Source organism: Lactuca sativa, chromosome 2, assembly GCF_002870075.4.
Source record: "Lactuca sativa cultivar Salinas chromosome 2, Lsat_Salinas_v11, whole genome shotgun sequence".
NCBI lineage: Eukaryota > Viridiplantae > Streptophyta > Magnoliopsida > Asterales > Asteraceae > Lactuca > Lactuca sativa.
Window position 1 is genome coordinate 214,850,021 of NC_056624.2, and position 23,993 is coordinate 214,874,013.

The following is a 23,993-nucleotide window of genomic DNA, read 5'->3' on the forward strand; positions in this document are numbered from 1 at the left end:
ACGGATGTGAATTTTGATCTTCAGTTTTATTTAGAATGGACATGTAAATGGATAGTCATTCGTATAGTTAGTATATTAGAACTACTATTTTAGCATATTTAGGTTTTATTAGATCAGGGATTCAGCCTTTGGAATGCTTCGTAAATCAAAAGGTGTATGGATCGTTCTTGAAGGGTTGGAAGTTGTAATGTTGGGAAAGTTTATGATGTCTCCATCTAAGGCTCAAGATTTTTTTGTGTTTTTTTGTTATCATTCAAAGAATTTCCATATGCCATTTTGCATACCGAGATCCGTGTTTATAGGGTATTTGGAAGAACCGGTTTTAGGCTTCGACGTGGAAGAAGTCGGCTAATGAGGGAGTAAGCCCTGAGTGGGGGAGGACTAAGTATTCTGCTTGAAGGATCAACTGCCAAGTTGATTTTGATGGTTCCAGCACAACGGGTCGGAGGAATTTGTAGTGTAAGTTTGTTGGATATCTAGTATTCAAGATTGTTGAGATCTTTTATGGTGGTGAGGATTTAGGTATTGATCAGAACATGGATGCAGGTTGAGTTGTTGTTAGATTCATGCTTTCAGGGTTGTGTGTGTGGTCCTTGCATCGAAAGCTTCAAGACAAAGAACTCGATGTAGTTGATTGTCCCTTCTTGGACAACAAAATACAGTTAAGAGGAGTGTGTGCCGCTCATGTTGAATACCAATTGAAGGTTTGGTTAGCTCGTTGAACTGATCGCTATCATTAGTAAGGGTAGAGCTATTATTGATTTATCAACCTACTTCAGGGAGTGATGGATGCACTTTCGCTTGGGTTTTGTTTAGTTGTTGATATTGTTCAAGATTTGTTGAGTGGTATCATTTGACGATGTTGTGGGTGCATCGATCTTTCTTCAAGTGTGGAGCAATGGATATTTTGGACCCATGGTTAGGGTGTCGGAGCAACATTTTTTTGGAAGGGCCTCAGATCTACATGAAATATAATTTTGGTGGGTCATGCCAATAGGATTGGAAAGGATTCAATCCGATCTTGGTTCTGTTAGCATTCAGGTTAATTATGGAGTTTTCCTTCAAACTGGAAGTTTGGTTCAATAAGTTGAGAAATTGTAGGATTTATTCGATTATTTAAGATTAGGATATTACTTTGAGAAGGTTTTATAGTTGGAATGTTTATTAATATGAATTGTGATTACAAGCTGGAAATATTAGGGTGTTGTCATTATGGATTGTGGACATATAGTGGAATTCTTGAAGTCGTTAGGGAGTGATTGATCCCAAGTGGGGGAGAACCGCTTGGGAATATCAAAAATATTTTCAAGTGTCGATCAACTTGGAGTTTCGTATCTCGGGACAAGAGGATAGATGGTTTCTAGTTATGGTTTGAGCCGAGGATCACACAAGAAATAGTGTTCATCGATCTGTTGTAATCAAGGAATAAAAGGTAAAGGATTCATTTTATCTCGTTTTAGGACGTGAAGCAGAGGTAGGGTCACATTTTGGATATGTGGCTAGGTTCAGGTTGAGGATTATGTTAGGAACTCTCTGCATGTTCTTGTCTGATGAAGGCTTTGGGGTTTGAAGCACGACCTGAATGCCTGATAGGCTTTAATGGGCTAAGGGTTCGACTCGTGTTGATCTTTGGTTAGGTATTCTTATGGGCAGTTGGCAAGACCATGAGTTAGGATCATGACAGTTATGGAAGTGTTTTAAGATTGTAGGGTAGTCGTAGCATTCACTAGGTTGGCAGACGGTTGTGGAAGTGTGGTAAGTCTACGACTTGGTTCGTAGCATTCTATAATGTGAGTTAGGTTGTACAATGAATGGTTGTGAGACTGTGGAAGGGTTTCATATTTAAGTATGGTATGGCTCCTGTGGTTTTGGTAAGTGTTAAGTGGGATGTTGACTAGATTCATGCAGGTCGGTGGGATGATGGCTCTATGTCTATAGGCCCACCGGGTGCTAGTTGAGAATCTTCATAGCTGAGATTGGATGATGGAAAGAACGGTGAGGAACCATGAGATTCTCATTCCAATGGTTGGATAGTGTCACGACGTGTCATGGACCCTCATGGATGTCACTTACGTGCTGGGTTGGTAGTTATGTCATGGAGATCCGCATGGTCTAATCCGGTTGGTCTTTGTCATAATTGGGTATTTTAAACAGTATGGGAATATTTTTGATGACTCAGTAGTCGACAAGTATAGGTTGGGTTTTGGTAGGATTTTGACTCGTTGGAAAAGTCATGGTTGTTTATCGGCAGTTCCTCGTGGAGTTCCTTAGTGGATCTTTATTTGTTGTTGCAAGATTGGTATCAAATGAGTTGATTTTCCAGTGGACAAGTTCATTGTAGGAATCCTAGATGAATTTTTTTTAGTTAAATTGTACCCCCGAGTGCTTGGGAGTATGTATGTTGCCCAAGATTTTCTTTCGAATTGACCACTGATATACTCGTGGGAGCTTGGTGATGACTTGGCAGGAAGTCAAGTGTGTATCTGAGAACTTTTAGGCGGTTTTTGATCTTAGGTTGAGTTAAAATTCTTGATCGAAATATTTTGAGTATTGTTATACTCAGTTTGGTGGTGTTCCTAGTCAGAAACTTGGGATAAGTATGATGAGTGGATGATCATCAACCAATATGTTTGCCCCTAGAAATTTTAGGTTGGTGGATTCCTGATTCTATGAAGCATAAGTCAGTTCGGTCATAGCTTTGAGACTTTCCTGGTTTGAGTAGTTCGCTATAAGTGGGATTGTATCGTTGGGGGAGAGGGAAATGGTTGTTGTAATTGATGTTTTCAAGTGTTTGGATTGTTATTGGCATTAGTTGGGTTCTGCATGGTCTATTGAGTTTTCAATTTGCATTTGTTAATGTTATGAAGCGATTGGAGGGGGCATGTGGAATAGTGTTAGTACATTTTTTAGGAATTCTAACCAAGTTAGATTTTGAAGACGAAATAAAGTTTAAGTGAGGCAGAATTGTAACACCTGGTTTTAGTGATATTCTAATTTCGAGACGTTGGGTCAAAACTTGATCAAGTGATGGTGTTGGGCTTCAAATGAATATGGTTTAGGCCCTTTTCGGATGTACATAATGTTGGATTAAGTGATTAAAGCCCTTGATTTGTGTATTGAAGCAAAGGATAAAATTTGAAATGTGATATCTCGGGTTTCTTGCATGAATTAAGGATTTTAGTTCGATATGTTTTTAGTCAAAAGTAGCTAGATACGATTGTGTGGCTCTTCAGTACCATCAGCAGTCTAACCTCTTCTCGTATCTCATTTCCTCCCGTCTCCCCCAAAACACCTCATACCAACAATATTAAAAAAAACCCTACCTTTTTTGTCACCATTGTTTGTTCTCTGTCATTCAAACCTGCGTGAACGTGTCTTTATCTTCCTAGTTTGGTGTAGTGGTGTTCAATTTTAGAAGAGGGTAACAAAGATTTCTCTCTCGATTTTATTTTGTAGTTCCAAGTTTGTAAGTTTTTTGTAGATTATTTCACTGATTTCATACTCAAATGGAAGACAAGTGGTTCTTTAATTAGTTACGAAATGACTTTTCACCTTATTTGTATAGATGTTTAGTTGCCATTGGCTTATATAAGGTATTTACTGAATCTTTGATTTATCCTTAATGTGTGTGTATTATTTTTGGTGGTTTCCCATGTGAATAGTGTCGGTGGCGGCGGTTTCTGATGATGCCAGTGGTGGTTTCCAACAACATCATCTGCAAGGTTCAAACAAGCCGCCTCCATGACTTCATCGATTTGATCTGGAAAATCGTCTTCCATCTATTTGATCTAGAAAATCGTCTTCCATCGATTTCATTATTTGCAAAATCATCTTGATCGACCCCAAGTTTTTGCATTTTAGGTTTTAATTTCATCATCAGGAAAGTTGTCTTCATCGATTTAGGTTAGGTTTTGCATTTTTTTATTTTGATTTTTCTAATTTGGTTCTACACGACTAACGATTTTCTTGATTCCTCTTACAGAATCGGAAAGTACATTCGTAACTGACTTTGATGCTAATCTTCAGAATATGCTAATGTTGATGCTCTTTTATATGTGTGGGTGTTCATGATCCGGTTTGATTTCGAGAATTTGCTTGGAGTTTATCTAGTTTGATCTGAAAATGGGTTCACTTTTTGAGGCTTCACATTTTATTCTGATAAATTTTCAAGGTAGATTTTCTGGATTTTTATATTTGACTTCATCAAGTTTTCTTTGTAGGTATTGATGGTTTCCAAGTGGCAGTGACTTGATCATGTTAAATGTTTGAAATTTTGAGGGGTAAACATGTAAATTTATCAAATCTTAAGGATGATTTTTGTAATTTAAATAATGTCTAGGGTATATAATGTATGATTAAAGAAATTTTCATGTGTCACTTGTTGATTGGATCCTTAATGTGTAACCCTAGTATGCATTTTCTAATGATTTTCCCATATATATATATATATATATATATATATATATATATATATATATACACTCACACACACACACACCTTAATAAGCATTTAGTCTCAAATGTTGAATTTTAAGAGCTACAATCTTTAATGTAATATGTACAAACCTTTTATGCATCACGGGAAATGTAAAACCTATCCAGTCAACGATTGATACGGGACTTTGAATTATTATTCATAGTTTTCAGCCAAAGAATCGTTCAACACCAACTACGCTTTATATAACATCTCTCTCACTGTTCGGTATCACTCACTTTCTCCCAACAACTAAACGATCATCACTCCCCCTCCCCCCCCCCCCCCCCCAAGGTTCATCGCACAGTCAGTGTACCACAACAAATTTGCCGCCCTCATCACTGGTGACCATCATTTTCCACCTCCAAAACTAACCCTCAAATTGATGTTTCTTTGTTTCTGCATCTGCTATCTCTGGTGAAGAACATGGCTAAAGAAACTTGGACACGAAGCAAATCTAGGATTTTTTTTTACTTCTGATTTTGTCAAAGCTAAAACTTAATGGTTAGTTTTTTGTTTCTTTTTAAGCCCTCATAATCTCTTTTCAATCCATTGCCTCCTTCTCCTCTTCAACCCTCTCTCTCTCTCTCATCAATATTTTTGATATCTTATTATAAGTAGATCCAGTTCTACACCATAGTCACACCATCGATGTCTCTGTGTGTGTGTGTATGTGTGTGTGTGCGTACATGCGTGTGTGTGTATACCCTCTATCTAACGGTCTCTATGTTTATGCGTTTAACTTTATGTGTGTTTATGTGTGTGTGTGTGTTACAGACCCTTAAATGGGAAGACATTGAGAGATGAAGCCAGATATGGATTTTTCAAGACCTGTGTTAACTAATTTTAGCTAATTAACCGTGGAATTGGAACTCCTTTCATTGACATTTCGTCCGGGTAACATTGTACTCTTTATGTACTTTTAGTTCGATTTAATTAATGTTTTACCTGTTACTTCTTGAATTCTGAAGATTTGAATGATTATGTATTTTGGTTTGCTGATAATCAATTTGTATAGAAAATATGGATACCATTTTGTTATTGTTCTTAAATATAGTTTTAATAGAAAGGTCATGCATTCTTATTGTTTAACTGATAGGGTTTCATTATTGGTTTGAAAAATGGTAGGATTGATAGGAAATCACCGTCTGATAAGGTCTGCTCTAAAGGCTCTTATTTTCTTTGATTTAATTATTTTGAAATTTGGTTATCAATTACGGTTGATAGGAAGATCCATTAATTTCATCTATCTATTTTTCCAAATTTAGGGATTTAATTATTCTATTGGAAATGTCTTCTCCTGCTCAAAAGATATAGGTTTTTATGATTTCTTCTGTTAATGGTGTAATTCAATTTCAAACTGTGTCTTAGGGTTTTAAATTTTTGTATTGCTGCCACACAAAGTATGTTATGAGGACTAGTGACCACCATATCCTACAAATGCATCCATTACAGCTGTTCTTGACTACTTACATCCTTTAGGATAACAAAATGAGTTTTTGTTGATTTTACAACAATTGATACATGTAGTTAAAAAGGTTGAATGATGAAACCTTTAATAAAATATTTCTTAAATTTTATATGTTTATTCATTTGGGAATAATTGATTTCGTTCTTTGTTTCTCCTGTTGGCTTATGAATGAGGATGATAAGTCTTTAAGTGATGTATAAATAATAGTTTTGTGTAATGATATGCAAACACACATCCTTGTATCTGGAAAATTAAAATAAAACTGTAAGTTCATCTATTATATTATTGTAAAGTTATGTTACATTTCAATTTGAATTTCATAATATAATGTATGTTATTTATTCTTTTATGTTACAAGTCAAAGTTTTCATATTAAAAACTAATCCATAAGCCATTGAGAGTGATTTTATGTCCTTACAAGTTACTGCCTTAGTAACTTCAATATCAGTTATTATATTATTACATAATCTAAAATTTTGTAATTTTTACCAAGTATGCAACACGTTTATAGAAGGAAAGCACTATTGTTCAAAATGTGAAACTTGTGAAGGTTAATGGAGTAATGGTTTCGACAACTACAATGCGATAACTCTAAACATATTGTTGTTGGATCATATCAAGTATATGTAAGTCCATTTTCTATTTTTCCCTATTTCTCACTAATTTACCAAAAAATTAAAAAAAATTAAGAAAAAAAAAAAAAAAAAAATCATTTGCGGTTTACCAAGGCAAATCATGCTTGAAAAAAGTTATAGGAAAGCATAACATATAAATATCATTTTATCAATTCAACCGGTTAATATTTTCTATATTAACTAAAAATATTTATATTATTTAAAAGTTAAAAGAAACCAATTTTTCTCTTTTACCTAACTTTCAATTTGATAATTTAGTAGCTCGAAACTACGATTTCGTTGGCACTCTCATATGTTTTTTTGGTGTTTTTACAAAAATTGTTGTGTCTTTTACTGATGGAAATCAAAGGGCCATTCTTGGTCAACCTTGGTTCCTTAATCGTGGGATTCCAACTTAGGATGTACATATTTATTTGACAAAATTGCAAAAATGGTTCCTATGGTTTGTCAATTTTTGTGGGTAAGGTCCAAAAAAAAGTTTATTAGCAAAAAAGGTCCCTATTTGATGGTTTTGTTGCGGTTTTGATCCCAACCTCGTTAAGTTTAATGGCATGGATGTTAACTTTTCAGAAATGACAGATTTACCCTTGGGACCATTTATGCAGTTTTATCTTTTTACCAAAATACAAGGACCAATTATGCAAATTTACTTTTTCATTTTATTGAATTATTATATATTAATTACTTTAATTACTTTTTTCTTTTTTATTTTTTTTTCTTATTATATCATTTTTTTTACTTGATTATTATATATTAACAAATATTATTTTTAATATATTATATTTATATATTAATAAATATTACTTTTTTATTATAAACTTTTATTATCAATTTTTTTAATTTCATCTTTATTGAATTAATTTTTTATTGGATTTTTATCTATTAATAAATATTATTTTTAACATATAATATTAATCTATTAGTAAGATTTACTTTTTCTTATTATTAAATTAATTTAATTAACTATTTATTAACTTTTCTATTTCGTTAATTCTTTTGATTGGTTATTATATATTGATAAATATTATTTTTAATATATTATGTTTATATATTAATAAATATTACTTTTATTATTATTATTTTTTAAATTGTTTTTTTTAATTTCTTCTTTATTGTATTAGTTCTTTTTTATTGGATTATTATATATTAACAAATATTATTTTTAATATATAATATTTATCTATTAGTAAGTATTCCTTTGTTGGATTATTAATTTAATTTATTTTTTTAATTTTTAATTGCATTAATTCTTTTTATTGGATTATTAATTTTAATTTATTATTTTTATTTATAATAAATAATATTTATTTAATTGTTTTTATTTTATTTTAATTTATTTCTTTATTGTTTTAAATAAAAATACCAAACATTCTGGGTCAGCTCCTCAATTCGTTGCATTTTACTACCTTCCGTCGTCGTATTATCTCGCTGTAAACCATCGATCATCGATTACAGTCGTCATTCTTGAAGAAAACTACACCAGTTGACTACCCACACAATGTGAAAATAAACCACATAAAGCATACTTCCTCCAGCCGACCATTCATTACAGATACCATCATCGATGACGACAATGTTAGATCGATGGTTTTCAAACCACCATAGCCACTATAGGTGGTGACAAAGTTATAGTACTCGTTATTCGATACTCGTTCGATCGACCGCCGAGTAGTGAATACTCAGATTTGGCCAACCCGAATCCGAAAAAACCAAAGAATTAGTTTGAGGCCACATGCAAAAAAAAAAGAATTAATAAATATTAAATATCAATATATCAAAGAATTAATTATTGGTTTTATAATATTAAATAGTTGGTTTATTAGCAAGCACTGATTTTTTTTTCTTTATTTTGTGAGTTTTTTATTTTTAGAAAAGAATTGTTTAAAATGGAGTTTGTAGTTTTGATTGATTATTATTTTTTATATTTAACGGATACCCGTGAACCGAACCGTGGTTACCCGCCTTTATACGATTCGGTTCGGTTCGGTTTTTTTAGCAATTCGGTTCGTTACGGTTAGTGCTAGCAAGGTACCCGCCCCGTTGTCATGGTTTATAATTTTTTACTATCCGATCTGAACCGCCTCGTGAACACCCCTAGCGGTGTTGTCCAAAATATATTATCTTCCAAATATTTAAAATAAATTAGAGAATGTGGGGTGGGTGAGATTTTTTGGTATTTTTATTTGAAACAATAAAGAAAGAAATTAAAAAAAAAATAAAAACAATCAAAAAAATATTATTTATTATAAATAAAATTAATAAATTTAAATTAATAATTCAATAAAAAGAACTAATGCAATAAAAAAATTAATTAAATAAAATTAATAATCCATTAAAATAACACTTATTAATAGATAAATATTATATGCTAAAAATAATATTTTTTAATATATAATAATCCAATAAAAAAAATAATGCAATAAAGAAGAAAATAAAAAAAATCAATTAAAAAGTTAATAATAAAAAAAAGTAATATTTATTAATAAATAAATATAATATATTAAAAATAATATTTATTAATATATAATAATCCAATCAAAAGAATTAACGAAATAAAAAATAAAAAATAATAAGTAAATGATTGTAATAATCTTATAAAATAACACTTATTAATAGATAAATATTATATGTTAAAATGATATTTATTAATATATAATAATCCAACAAAAAATTAATACAATAAAGAAGAAATTCAAAAAAAATTTAAAAAGTTAATAATAAAAAAATAATATTTATTAATATATAAATATAATATATTAAATATAAGATTTATTAATATATAATAATCCAATAAAAATTAATACAATAAGAAAAAATTTAAAAAGAAAAAAATAATTCAATTATTTAATAATTCAATAAAATAAAAAAGAAATATTGCATAATTGGTCCTTATAGTTATGTAAAAAGATAAAACTGTAGAAATAGTCCAAGGGGTAAATTTGTCATTTGCCAAAAGTTAACGGTCATGCTGTTAAACTTAACGAGGTAGGGACCATAATCACAGTAAAACTATCAATTAGGGACCGTTTTTGCTAATAAACGTTTTTTTAAACCTTATCCACAGAAATTGACAAACCACAGGGACCATTTTTACAATTTTGTCTATTTATTTCTTATCTTCCTGTAAACATTTAAGATCTCCAAGCTGGTGTTCACTTCTTTGCAACATTAATTTATCAAAATATATTTAGCTACTATTTGGTATGATCGAATCACGACCGAAATAGAATAGTTCATTCCGTATGAATGAAAAATACATCATGAATGTTAAGGAAAATTATAACATAACATGTGTAATTTTTTTTTCAAAATTTATTAAGTAAATTACAATATTCTTTTCTTATAATCTACTGTAATAAATGAAAATCATTTTGCCACATGCCACACTCTCATTGATTTTGCCACTTGTCATTTTGTGGTTATTTTCAATTAAATTTTTTTTCACATGACATTTTGTGGTTGTTTTCATTTTTATTAAATTTCATATAATAATTGATTAAATGCATTAATTGCAATAAATGTAATAATAAATGCATATCAATTTCAATAATTGACTTTTCTTCTAATTTCAAATTTTTAAAATTAAAACCCCATTAGTCTCCTTTGTTTATTTATTTAAATTATATGTTTAAATTTAAAGGAAAAAAACACTTAAGTTTTAATAATTCAATATTTTTCTAATTTTTTTTATAAATTTAAACTTCTTAAAATTTTAGAATTTCATATTTTTTTTTTAAATGAACCCATGTAATACATGGGTCTTACACCTAGTATCATAATATTCTTCTTTTCGGTTTATGAATGACCATTCCTGATTTTTATTTCCTTTTCTATTTTTATGTTGAATTAGTTGCAGGTTTGTTCAAGCGGGAACCATGGGGGCGTTTGTGGGATTTAATATCTTTGCTCTTCATTTTGCTATAGGAGTGTCATGCATTATTTATTTATTTATTTTAAATATTCCAAACCATTAAATTGCAATGTATTCTGTTATTTTGCTTTCTTTCTTGAATTTTTTTGGCTGTCGGATTTCACATATGACTATGATGGCTTAGACTAGAGATTGATTGTCACTTGAGTTAATTATTTATTATTAGTAGTTAATTTTGTCTAAGGTTGTGTTTGGCGCGTCACAGCTAGCTGATAAGCTAGCTTATTTTTCGGGTTTTTTTATGTTGTCATGTTTGGGAAGCCAAAAAGTAGCTTACAAACTAGTTTTTTGAAAAGCCACTTAGACTAGCTTTTTAGGAGTTTTTTCAAAAAATTTCAAATACACCCCTTAATTAATTATATACGCACATACTCTTACATGTCATTTTATGTAATTTAATATATTTCAGCTGGTTTTACCAAACGTTATTTTTTATCAGCTAGCTTTTCAGTTACCAACTAACTTTTTATTTAACAACTAGCTTTTCAGTTAATACGCCAAACATAGCCTAAATGTCTAAAAATTAAAGCGATATTAGATCATTTTATAAACGTTTCAGGCGAAGCAAGTAAATTTATTTTTATAGTATGGGATGTAAATTATATATATATATATATATATATATATATATATATATATATATATATATATATATATATATATATATATATATATATATATATATATATATATATATATATATATAACACTAATGGTTAAGTTATTTTTCATTGATATTTTTGCATTAGTTTCTTGAAAATACTACACGTTTAAAAATAAGTTATTTACTTAAGTTTTTTAAATGAATACAACATATCTAATTATCATAGTATGCCAAAAAAGATCCAAATATCGTTATGGTTTAATAAAGATATGATATCATATGACTAGTTTAAAAAATCCTCAAATATATCCTAATTAACAAGAATTTATCCTTGGAGCACAATTGCTTGCAAGTGTCCGTAGCAAAGTGACCTTGCAGGACCATACATAAATCATGACTCAAAGATTGATTGGGTCTTTATTTCATTGCTTTCAAGTGTTTATAACAAACTATCCTTGCAATACCATCGTTGAATTGAAACTAATTATTATCCACCTCTAGAAACTAATTTCTGAAAGAAACTATACACTATCCATCGCTTAGCACGAGTAAACGGCTAGTGTGTGTGTGTATATATATATATATATATATATATATATATATATATATATATATAAGGTGTGAAACCCGTGTATTATACTGGTTGATTTAAAAAAAGATTAAACATTAAAGTGTGAATAGAAAATATTTTTTAATATACAACTTTAAAATAAGAAAGGAATAAGCGTATTTATTGCAATTTAATATCATATATATGATACTTAATACTTTACATATATAACTATATGATTTTAGTTTTAAAAATTGAAACAAACCAATAATTGACAAGTGGATAATATTTATTTAAAAAATACAACAAAACGACAAGTGTCAAAATTAATTAAAGATTGACATGTGGCAAAAAATCTTCATTTATTAAGGAGGATATATATATATATATATATATATATATATATATATATATATATATATATAAGGTGTGAAACCCGTGTATTATACTGGTTGATTTAAAAAAAGATTAAACATTAAAGTGTGAATAGAAAATATTTTTAATGTACAACTTTAAAATAAGAAAGGAAGAAGCGTATTTATTGCAATTTAATATCATATATATGATACTTAATACTTTACATATATAAGTATATGATTTTAATTTTAAAAATTTAACCAAACCAATAATTGACAAGTGGATAATATTTATTAAGGAGGATTTATATATATATATATATATATATATATATATATATATATATATAGAGAGAGAGAGAGAGAGAGAGAGAATCTTTTTTCTATTCAGCATTTCTTCTCTCATTTTTGTTTGGGCTAAAAACACAAAACAAAGTGGGCCAACACAATACAACAAATAAGAAAAATTGATTTCAACCCAGTTACCAATAACCAAAACCTAAAGTAGGGCAAAGACAAAAAAAAAAAGTTAAATAAAACTTAATCAGATCAGTTTATCCAAACCGTTTCTTCCAATCCGGTTTCAGTCCGGCCTGATCTGGTTTGTATAGGTTTAGTTACCTTTCAGTTTGAACTAGTTTCAATTTGATTCAGTTTTAGTCTAAACGGTTTTGACTTTGTTGATTCAAACCGAACCGATTTAAAATTGATTCAGTTTCCAAAAATACGATTTGTGCACATGAGATTAGACTATTAGAGGTGGCAAGACGTATGGCTATCCAAATTGGGCCCGAGATCAGTTAAAGAAAGGTCTTGTTTAAGGAAGGCCAATCATGTCCAAAAAATTCTAACTGGTTATACCATCTTATCATATTTTGAATCTTGGCCAATTACGAAGGACCAGTTACGTGCTTGGTTAATAAATCCATATTACTAGGTTGAATTATTAGTACTTTTATTTTTTATTAATTATCTTTTATTATTTTAAGAAGAAAAAAAAACTAGTTAAGGTCGAGAACATGCTATTCTGGTAGCAGTTGTGAGGATGTTAGTTGAGGCCCAATCGATGTTTAATTAGCGGTTGTTTGATTGTCTTTTGACCCAGTCCAGTCAGACATTTTTGTGGATTCAGTATGAGTCGGTTTGTTTGATGTCATGATTATTGTGTCTAACTCGGTTCATAACTCTCCTAAATCCTCAGAATCGGTCCAAGGAAAAAAGCTCCTGACTGGGTCATCTTTAGCATCTGCCCATCTTGCCCTTTGGCACTAGATGGATCACTTCCTGTCTTTCATCTCTTCCGAACGCTTCCCCACTCAAATTGAAGATCAGTTTCTTTCTCAAGCACTGAAACTAGAAACCCCAAAAACCATCCATCTCATTCGTCAGCCAATCCTTCCCTTGCTCAGAACACGTCGTCCTCCTCCACCCTATGACCGACGTCCAACGGCCTACTAAGCAGAGCCACCGACTGCACCTTCCTGCTTCTCCAACGTCCTCCTCCACCATATGTATGTTGTCGATTGACGATGGAATAACCCATCTGCCCATAGTTGTGGTTGCACAATCACACTTATTTTTCTGGTAAATTTCGATTTCTGATTTTGAGTATCCAATTGGATATCTAATTTTATATGTTGTTTTTTATTTATGATTCTTGTAGTTTTCGATTTTCTGTTTAATGTTTGATTGTTTTCTAAATTCTTGATTCACGTAATTTGTGAATTATAGTCTGTAGATAGTGTTTTCTATTTGATTCTGAAAATTTTGATTTTATATATCGACGATACTGAGATTCCAGAAGAATTTCTCTTCCTTTCTTCAACCTTTGGTATCTTTGTATCTATTGTGTTTGTCTCTTATCTTGGTTATTCAGCCTCTCAAACAGATTTTCAGGTTCACATCATTACTAATTGCTAACTTGTTATTTGTTTAAAGGTTAGCTTGTTTTTGTTAATTTCATGCAAACTTTATGATGTGTGACAGCAAACAAAGAGACGGTTGCTTCTATGGAGCTCTGCATAACTATTTTTTTTCTTCAGATTTGGTGATGAAGAAAGTGATTAAAGATTTAAACCCTTTACATGAAGCGATGTTGTGTTTCAGATAGAATTGAAGACTTAAAGTATCACAATGGATCAGAATGGATAGAGTCATGATTATTTAGAAACATTGAATTGGTTTTGATGTAGTGCTTTTACATATATATATATATATATATATATATATATATATATATATATATATATATATATATATATATATATATATATATATATATAGGAATGAGTTCTATGGAAAACCAATAACTAAGGCAACATCTACCGGAACCAATAATCAAATGACACGTGTCTATTTCTTTCTTCACAAGTAATGTATTGTGGAAGTTATTGTGGAAGTGATGTGTTGTCATGTTTTCATTGGTTCAAATATGTGTTGCCCTAATCATTCATTTTCCATATAACTCTTCCCTATATATATATATATATATATATATATATATATATATATATATATATATATATATATATGGGGATAGAGAATATACATTACAGCCCCACCTAAGCTTACGTACTAAACCTCTAAAATATGTCATTTTAACATGCTAAATATACCCAGTTTGGTTTCATTTGGTAAATATATCATTCTCCATAACATTTCTTTCTTTCATTATCGTTTTATCATCTCCGTTTTCTTTCCTCAATTATCGTTTATTACTTCATCCAAGTGAACATCACTAAACCCTAAACCTAAACCTAAACCCTAAATTTAAACCCTAAACACTAAAGCTAAACACTAAACCCTAAATCTAAACACTAAACCCTAAACCCTAAACCCAAAATCCTAAATCCTAAACCCTAAACCCTAAACCCTAACCCTAAACCCTAAACCCTAAACATAAACCTAAACCCTAAACCCTAAACCCTAAACCCTATTGTGTCGATCTTGAATTTACATCTTGAAGTATTAATCGTGAATCCATTAACCGTAATCTTTATATAGTAAAACAATATATTTTCAAGAGGTTTAGTACCTAAGCTTAGGTGAGACTGTAATGTATATTCCTTTTTCCCTATATATATATATATATATATATATATATATATATATATATATATATATATATATATATATATATATATATATATATATATATATATATGTGTGTGTGTGTGTGTGTGTGTGTGTGAAAACTATTGTAAACTGTATTCTTGACTGTTAATAAAAGTCTTAATTTTAGAGTTCAAGAAATGAGAGAGGTTATTAAGGTAAGATTTCTTCAAAAAGTTCCTAATAAATTGGTTTTCAAATTTCGACTGTGCTTATTTGATAATCCTCAATGTCTCAGAAGGTATGATTGCTTCATAGAGAACTCAAAAATCATGAAATCAGAAGATAGACACTTTGAGGGTAATATAGTCATTTTGCACAATCAATATATGCAAAATCAAACAACAAGTTTTAGTCAGCAGTTAACTCAGTCAGCTTCTGACCCAGTCTGTTCTAAATTCGCCCCTATACAGTTGTCCACTCCTCCTATGCAGCTTTATTTTGTCATTTTCTATGTTAACTATTGAATAGGCTTAAAACATGGGCCTAGTAAGCACAACAACTCAACAATAGATGATTGCGATTTATTGAGCCCATTTTTTATAAACAGGATTTTGATGTCTAGACTCTAGAAATACGTGAATACGGTGAGAAGTGGTTTCCAAAAGATTTTAGGAGAAGCCCACATACAAAAATGATCAAAAAAGAGTTTTTGCAAGAAAAAAAAAGTAAAAAACAAACACCTTAGACATCTGTAAGACTACTTTTAACAATAGTTTATTTTTGAAACCAAACAACGGAGGAACTTAAGTTACACGTACATCAGCTCTTCCAGCTCTTCGTGATACAAAGAAATTGGTGCATTGTTTGATTCAAAAGTAAATTGATTTTAAACAAAATATAAATAATTTGGTTTTGATTAAGTTTCATATGATTTTGGCGGAGCCAAGATCAAAGTAAAGTGGAGTAAAGGGGTATCCGAAAAAAATTACACTATTGAAAAAAAATCGGAAAAAAAAATACACTACTGAAATTTTTTTGAGGAACATCTTGGGCTACCATGGGAACCACCTAGATCCGTCTGTTTTGTTTGAAATTGTCGATTGTATTTATATGAACTATAATAAATTTACATTTCTTTATTTCTTTTTTTTTTAACCTTTTGTTGCGTTTTTATTCCTTTCTGACTTTCATTGAAGTTCTATTAGCATAAATAGCCTTATTTTACATCATTTACGTTCCTAAATAACCAAATGAAAGTTTATTCATAATTGGGGTGTTGAATAATGAGCATTTAGCAGAAGTTGTGCTATTGGGCCGTGATACAATCGTGACAAATACCCATCAGCCATCACGTTCGATTAACAGGCAGCCACACATGCTCTCAATTATTCAGATCCAGTGAATGGACACAAGTCCCCCACATCCTCCCTTTGTTTCTTTTTCCTTCCTTTTTAATGCTTTCCAATTTCATAGTATTTCAGTAGTTCTTTGATAAGAAATTAAAACGTTTCAATTACGTGTTTAGTTAATTGGGCCAGACCTATTATATGATTTCTCCTTCGTATATTTACGACACAACGTTTTATACGTTTTATATGTTTAGTATAGTTGTACGATACAATATTTTAAAATATAAATTGTTGTATGGAGATAAAATTTGTAATTTACGAATCACCTCACCTCTCATATAAAAACCTATATAAAAAAAGGTAATGATATCAGTAGGTACACATCACCTTTTCTTTTTCGACATGTGTTCTAATATTTGATCACGTTGTTTGTAATTGGAATTTGGAAATGGATCAAGTTGATTCTAACATCGCTTTTAATTAGTTTATTTTCTTTTCTTACATTTCAACTACTAGTTGCTTTTCTTTTATAAGATATTAACATTCCAAGTGAGTCTTATCCTAGTTTTATTATTAGACAAGTGACCATTCATCTTAATTAAAACACAAGTTTTGTTATTTTTAAAGATCAGATTTAATTCAATTTAAAAGATTGTGGAATGATCTCATTCATCTCATTTGTCATTATAATTAACCAATGTATAAATAGAGAATATAGGTCAACAAAACTACGGAAATAGAATCTATACCAATAATAGTATAATACAACAGGATAATTATTGGGGATATATATATATATATATATATATATATATATATATATATATATATATATATATATATATATATATATATATAGACACACACACACATCTAGTATTTCCTGCAATTTGAGCCGCATGATATCAAATGCTCAAATTGTTCTTAAAACCTGATGAAAGAGGTGTCGAGTTAGGCCTTTAACAAAGATGTCTACATACCGATAATCATTGGACACATGCATAACTTTGATTCGCCAAATACGTATTTGTTCACGAACAAAATGAATGTCATTTTTCAACATGTTTTATACGTTGATGTGTTATTGGGTTTTCAAAAAGGTATACATCGGAAATATTATTGCGATAAACAATGGTTGTAAAGATACCAATCTTGATCTCAAGATTTTACGATTTTAAGATCCTAGAAGTGAAAAATGATCTCTATCATACTTAGATCTTGATCCCATATATTTAGTTGTTTTTTATGTAGTCCATTCTCAAGAATTCATCTATTCAACTCGAAATCGAGTATCACAGAAGTTTCGTATAGAATCATCATTCCATCAATTCATCTCGCATTAGACGATTTACACTCATGATAATCCTATGCATTTAGTTGTACATGATCACAATGATCTTTTTTTGATTAAGATGTTTTTTTTCTTAACTATCTTCGATTTGGTTCATGCCTAAACAGTTAAAGTTGATTTCACTATCAACATTTTAATCAATATCAAGTTATAATGTAACACTTGTTTTCCAGGATGGATCGATTTACGGTTTCAAGGAGTCAAAAGGTTGATTTTTTTGAGGAAATCGAGTGACATGACGTGGCTATTGGGTGCTCACGACGTGTTAAGGGCAAAATGTGATTCGGACCATCCTCATGACGTGAGACACAAGGTGTCATGACGTGAAACCTACTACAACCCAAGCCCATGATCTTTTGGGGTTTCCTTTGTATTTAAGCCCCTCTAAGTCAATTTTAGGGTTCATTACCAGCCTCCAACACCTTTTTACCTCAGAAAAACCATAACCCTGATTCCTTGGTGATTCTTGGCTTTTTGGAGCATTTGTTGGCTTGAAGAAGAATGAGAAGAAGGTGTTTTATTGGTTGATCTTGAAAGGAAAAATCATCATCATCTCATATTGTTTTTAGACCTTTGTAAGTGTCAAAGGCTCAAACTTTATTGCTTAAAGTGGTTAGATCTAAGTTGTTGTCCCATGTTTTTCATGATCAAGCAAGTTTGAATAGAAGGAACACATAAAGTTGGCAACTTTATACATTCTAAGGGTCCCTTGAGTATGATAACGTTCAGATATAGAAGTTGGTTGATTATTGGATCCATGCATATGAGTTATGGTTTAAATTTCTTCATTTTTGACCTAGAATGGATTATTGACATGCATGAGGCATGCATGTCCATAAAGCAATCATTTTTATGGACCTTGAGAGTCCCCTTTAGCTTCTTGGAAGTTTTTGGGTGAAACTCTTAATGGATTAAGGACTTACATCTTTGGCTTTAATGGATTAGGTCTTAATGGTGAAAGTGTTCTTGTTAATGATTTGGCTTTGAAACCATCAGTTTTTTGTCAATTTAGAAGTGTTAGGTTGATCTTGAAGTTATTAGTCTTGCTGAAAGAGGAAGGTTTTCATGATTTACAGTCAAATATTTGGGTGGTGATTGGGTTTATGTGGAGTTTGATTCAGATATGATGTGTACTAAGTTTAAGAAGTCTTCTTATGTTCGTTCTTTTTTCTCTAATTTCAAATTTGTGTTTAATGGGTTTAAAGTCTTAGAGAGGGTTGTTTGGATTAAAAATTTTGGCTTACCATGTTGTGCATGGAATGATGGTGTAGTGAATAAGGTGACAGAAATTTGGGGTGAAGTGTGTTTCTTGGATGATGATAATCAAGCTCCATTGTCGATTAAAAGAGTTTGTATTAAAGAAACTAAACCTTCATTAATTCATGATAAATTGTCTTTGGTGGTACAAGGAATTTTGTATGATGTAGTGGTTAGAGAATTGTCAAATTGGGAACCTAATATTTTTAGTAAGGAAGAAGCACTAGATTGTGATCTACCTTCTCTCTCTGGTGATTCGGAAAAGGGTGTTAATGGTTTTGATGATGTTGTAGTTGAAGAAGAAATGGGAAATGATACATAAGGGTAAAGTTTAGTCTATTGATATGGAGAATGATAATTCATTTGGCATTGAGCAGGATTCTGTTAGTAACAGGGGCAGGTTTTGTGGACCGGAAAGGCCGATTTTTTTCAAACAGATTCGTTAAAATCTGATGCCAACAGGAGGGTGTTCAATTCGGTGCCATTAGATGTTCCTATGGTTGGTCTGGTAGATGTTGACGGTTCTGGAACAATTTCGGTTGTCCTGATTGCTACAGTGGCAGGTCCTACGGTGGAGGTTGTTCAAGGGTTGGGTGATGATAATGTATCGGCTTAGTCTTTTTCACATCTACCTGGTTTCAAGCGTGATATTGAGTTGGATCATGGAACTAGTAAAATGAAGTCTAATTCTGCTAGTTCTCATGGTTCTTTGAGATTGTTGAAAAAACAAGTCCCGTCTATTATTAAAGATATTTCAAATATCATGACACGGTATGTTGAAATGAGAAGGTTGCTTGGTTATGATATGGAGGGTAACAAAGATAATGTGAAACAAATTTTGGCTATTATTGGTGTGATTCAGATTGTTTAATGAATTGCATGTCTTTAAATATATGTAGCACCCGTTCTTATCATAAAAGGAATTGGGTGAAGTCTTTTTGTGTTAAAAATGGTGGGTCGTTTTTGGGGTTACAAGAAACTAGAATGACTCAGTTGGATCTCTTCAAAGTTATAAGTATGTGGGGGAATTGTAATTTTGGTTTTGCTTTTAGTAGTGTTCGTGGGAGATCAGGGGGGTATTTTATCGATTTGGGATCCTAATGTGTTTCAAAAAAATAACATTGTTTGTACCATCAATGTTGTTATTTTTCGAGGTATATAGGTGCCATTTAATATGGAATGTTGTATGGTGAATGTTTATGCTCCTCAAGATGTTATAGAGAAACGATTGCTGTGGAATTATATTTCTTCTTTTATTAGTAGATATGGGGGTAATTATGTTATTTTTAGTGATTTTAATGTGGTTAGAAGTGTTGAGGAGAGGTTTGGATCCGTTTTCTGTTCATCTTCTGTTGGTGATTTTTAATGATTTTGTAGATGATGTGGGGGTTGTGGATGTGCCTATGATTGGGAAGAAATTTACTAGGGTTGACTTTTCTCATGTCTAGCTTAGTAAATTAGATCAATTTTTGGTGTCTGAGGGTATTTACGATCGGTTTCAGGGTTTACAGGTGGCAGTGTTAGATCGGTTGTGGTCTGATCATTGTCCTATTTTGGTACATGAAGTTAAGGTTGCTTATGGTCCTCCTCCTTTTAGATTATTTAATTTGTGGATGTTGTTGGATGGCTTTGATGAGGTGATTCAAGTAAGTGCTTCAGAGTTTGTGGTGAATCAAAGTTGGAGTAAATTTGTTGTGCTAAAAAAATAAGCTTAAGTTTATTCAGAATAGGATTCGGGAGTGGCATGTCCAGGCTAAGGAGATCCGTGAGCATCAAAAGGTTGATTTGAAGTCTCGGTTGCATGATATTGATAATTGTATTGATAGTGGCGATATCTCTATTGATTTATGTAATTAAAAAAATAGGTTCTTGGGTCTTTGGCATCTATTGAAAAACAGGAGGTGTCGGATGTGGTCCAGAAAGCTAAGGTGAAATGAACTATTGAAGGTGATGAGAATACTAGCTTTTTACATGGTATGTTGAAAAAAAAGACGTCAGATGTTAGTTCGTGGGGTCTCGGTAATTAGTGAGTGGGTTACGGATATGGTGGCAATAAAATAAGAATTTTTTTATTTTTACTCTTCTAAGTTTCAAGCGTTTAATGGTATTCGGATGGCGGAGAGAAGTAATCGATTTTCTACTAATACGTCGGAGAATGCTTTGGGATTAGAGAGGCCTTTTATTGTAGAAGAGATTAAGGAGGCGGTTTAGGATTGTGGTGGGGATAAAGCCCCAGGTCTGGATGACTTTTCCATTCAGTTTCTTGAACACTATTGGGATATCTTGGGTGATGATGTGATTGCTTTTGTGCAGGAATTTTTTTATAAACCTATTATTCCGGTGGGTTGTAATTCCTCGTTCATTAGTCTTATCCCCAAGGTTAAGAATATGTTACTTGTGAAGGATTTCCGACCTATTAGCCTTATTGGGATACAATTCAAGATTATTGCTACACTTTTAGCAAAACGTTTGGCGGTGGTGCTTCCTGATGTTATTAGTGTGGAGCACTCGGCTTTCTTAAAGGTCGACAAATTTTAATTAGGCCCTTTATGGTTAGTGAGATGATTTCTTGGGGGAAAAAGAAAAATAAGAAATTTCTTATTTTTAAAGTTGACTTTGAGAAAGCGTATGATTCCATTAGTTGGGTCTATTTGGATCAAATTATGGGGTTTATGGGCTTTGGTGATAGGTGGAGGTCTTGGATTCATGGTTTACTAAAAAATGCTAGATCTTCTATTCTTGTTAATGGCAACCCAACTGAAGAGTTTCAACTTTTTAGAGGTTTACGTCAAGGTGATCCAGTCTCTCCTTTTTTTTATTCTTATTGCTATGGAGGGTCTTCATATAGCCATAGAGGATGCGGTTGCTTCTGGGAATTTTCGTGGAGTTAAGGTTAAAGAGGCTAATTTAGAGAATGTCGATGATGCTTTGTTTTTGGCTAAATAGGAGGAGGGTACTTTTCGAAATCTTATCCCTATTCTCCGTTGTTTTTATATGGTTTCGGGTTTAAAGATTAATCTCTTTAAATCTAGTTTGTTGGGTGTTGGGGTTAATCAGTCAGAATTTACTTCTCTTGCTTCTATTAGTGGATGTGCTGGAGCTATTTTTCCTTTTTCTTACCTTGGAATTCCGGTGGGTGGGTCTATGAGTCATGTCAGTAGCTGGGATGTGATTGTGGATAGGTTTCGTAAGAGACTTTCTAATTGGAAAGTTAAAATGCTTTCCATAGGTGGTCATTTAACTCTGATTAAATATGTTTTGGGCAGCCTTGGGATTTATTTCTTTTCTTTATTTCGTATGCCGGTTACAGTTTTTCATTTGTTGGAGACTTTTAGGGCTCGTTTTTTTTTTTTTTTTTTTTGGGGGGGGGGGGGAATGGAGGAAGACCAAAGATGTATTCATTGGGTCAAATGGGATATTATCCTTAAGTCTAGGGATAAAGGTGGATTAGAGGTTGGTAGTTTGGATGCGTTTAACCGGGATCTCCTTTTTAAATGGAAGTGGCGGTTTCTTCATGATCATTCGACTTTATGGTTGAGGCTCATTAAAGGGTTACATGGTGATTTTGGGGATTTGGCTAATAATTTCGGCCTTCTGGAGGTATGGGAGGTTGGCAGAGAATTGTGGAATCTATCAAGAAGATGGAAAGTCAGAATGAATTAGAAACCGATTCGATTTTGATTGTTGTAGGTGATGGGTATGTGGCTTGGTTTTGGGAGGATGTGTGGTGTGGAGGTGTGTTGTTTAAAATGCAATTCCATAGGCTATTTTTGTTATCCTTACTGAAAGATGGGTTGGCCTCGGATTTCTGGAATTATTGTGGGTGGAACTTCTCTTGGAGGTGTGGCATTAGAGGAGGAGTTGAAGCTAAGAAATTAGAGAGTTTTATGCAGATTTTGACTCTTACTCAGTTGACTTCCATTCCCGACAGGTGGTCCTGGAGTCTTGATCCAAGTGGGGTGTTTTTGGTTAGTTCCACTAGAAGGCATATTGATTCTCTTTCTCTCCCGATCAGTGGAGTGGGGACTATATGGAATTGGAATGTTCCGATTAAATTTAACATTTTTTTGTGAAGATTGAGGTTAAATAGAATCCCTATTTGTTTGGTTTTAGTGGATAGAGGTGTTGAGTTGGAGTCTATTCTATGCCCAGTTTGTCAGTCTGTTAAAGAAAGTGTTTCGCATATTTTTCTTCCAGTGTGAGGTGGAAGAAAATTTTGGAGGAGAATAGGGCTTTGGCTTGAAGTTCTGTTTCCTATTGACCTTGGTGTTGCAGAGATGCTTGATTGGATTGATTCTTCGTTGATTCTTGGTAGAAATCGGCCTATCTTGGAGTCGGTTTGCATGGTGAGTTTATGGGTTCTTTGGTTGTATATGAATGGTGTCATCTTTAGCCCTAATAAGTTTAAAAAAACATCTTTTGTATGATACTATTGTTGATCTGTCTTTTCATTGGTTTTCTTTTCGGAACTCTAAGGTTTGTGTTAGTTGGATTGACTGGATGCGCAATCGGCTAACGCCTTAATTTTGTAATTTTTAGCTAGCTCCTAGCTAGCTTTTTCTTATTTTGATTTTTGTTGTTGTTCAAAAAAATATTTGGATTTATGCTTCAGACTGTAGTCACGAAGTGACATAAGGTGTGTCACAACGTGACCACGAAAGAACTCATTTTCTGTTGAGTCTTTTAGGGCTCACATCGTGATAGAAGGATGTTCACGTCGTGAGGTCAGCCTAAAGGATTGTCCGTAACTGAGTTGATTGAGCTAGAGCGAGTCAAGTTGGAATCGGGTCGAGTGTACTCTCACTACGTGACCAAAGGTTGGTCACGACGTGAGGATCGTTGGTTGACATTGTTGGCTGTTGACTTTGACTTTAACCGATTGACTTGTTGACTTTGGTCAAGATTGCTAGATTTATATAGTAGACTAAGGTTGGACCTTGTATGTTTCGATAGGTGGATTG

The 23,993-nt window shown here is 32.0% G+C and overlaps 1 protein-coding gene across 1 annotated transcript; it reads left to right on the plus strand.

Moving 5' to 3' along the window:
* Positions 1–21,695: 21,695 nt before the first annotated feature.
* On the plus strand, positions 21,696–23,234 carry LOC111910611 (uncharacterized). Its single transcript, XM_052769063.1, has 7 exons — positions 21,696–21,825; positions 21,881–21,962; positions 22,065–22,185; positions 22,414–22,632; positions 22,723–22,729; positions 22,822–23,017; positions 23,108–23,234. The coding sequence occupies exons 1-7, from the start codon at positions 21,696–21,698 to the stop codon at positions 23,232–23,234; spliced, it is 882 nt and encodes a 293-aa protein (XP_052625023.1).
* The last annotated feature ends 759 nt before the right edge of the window (positions 23,235–23,993 follow it).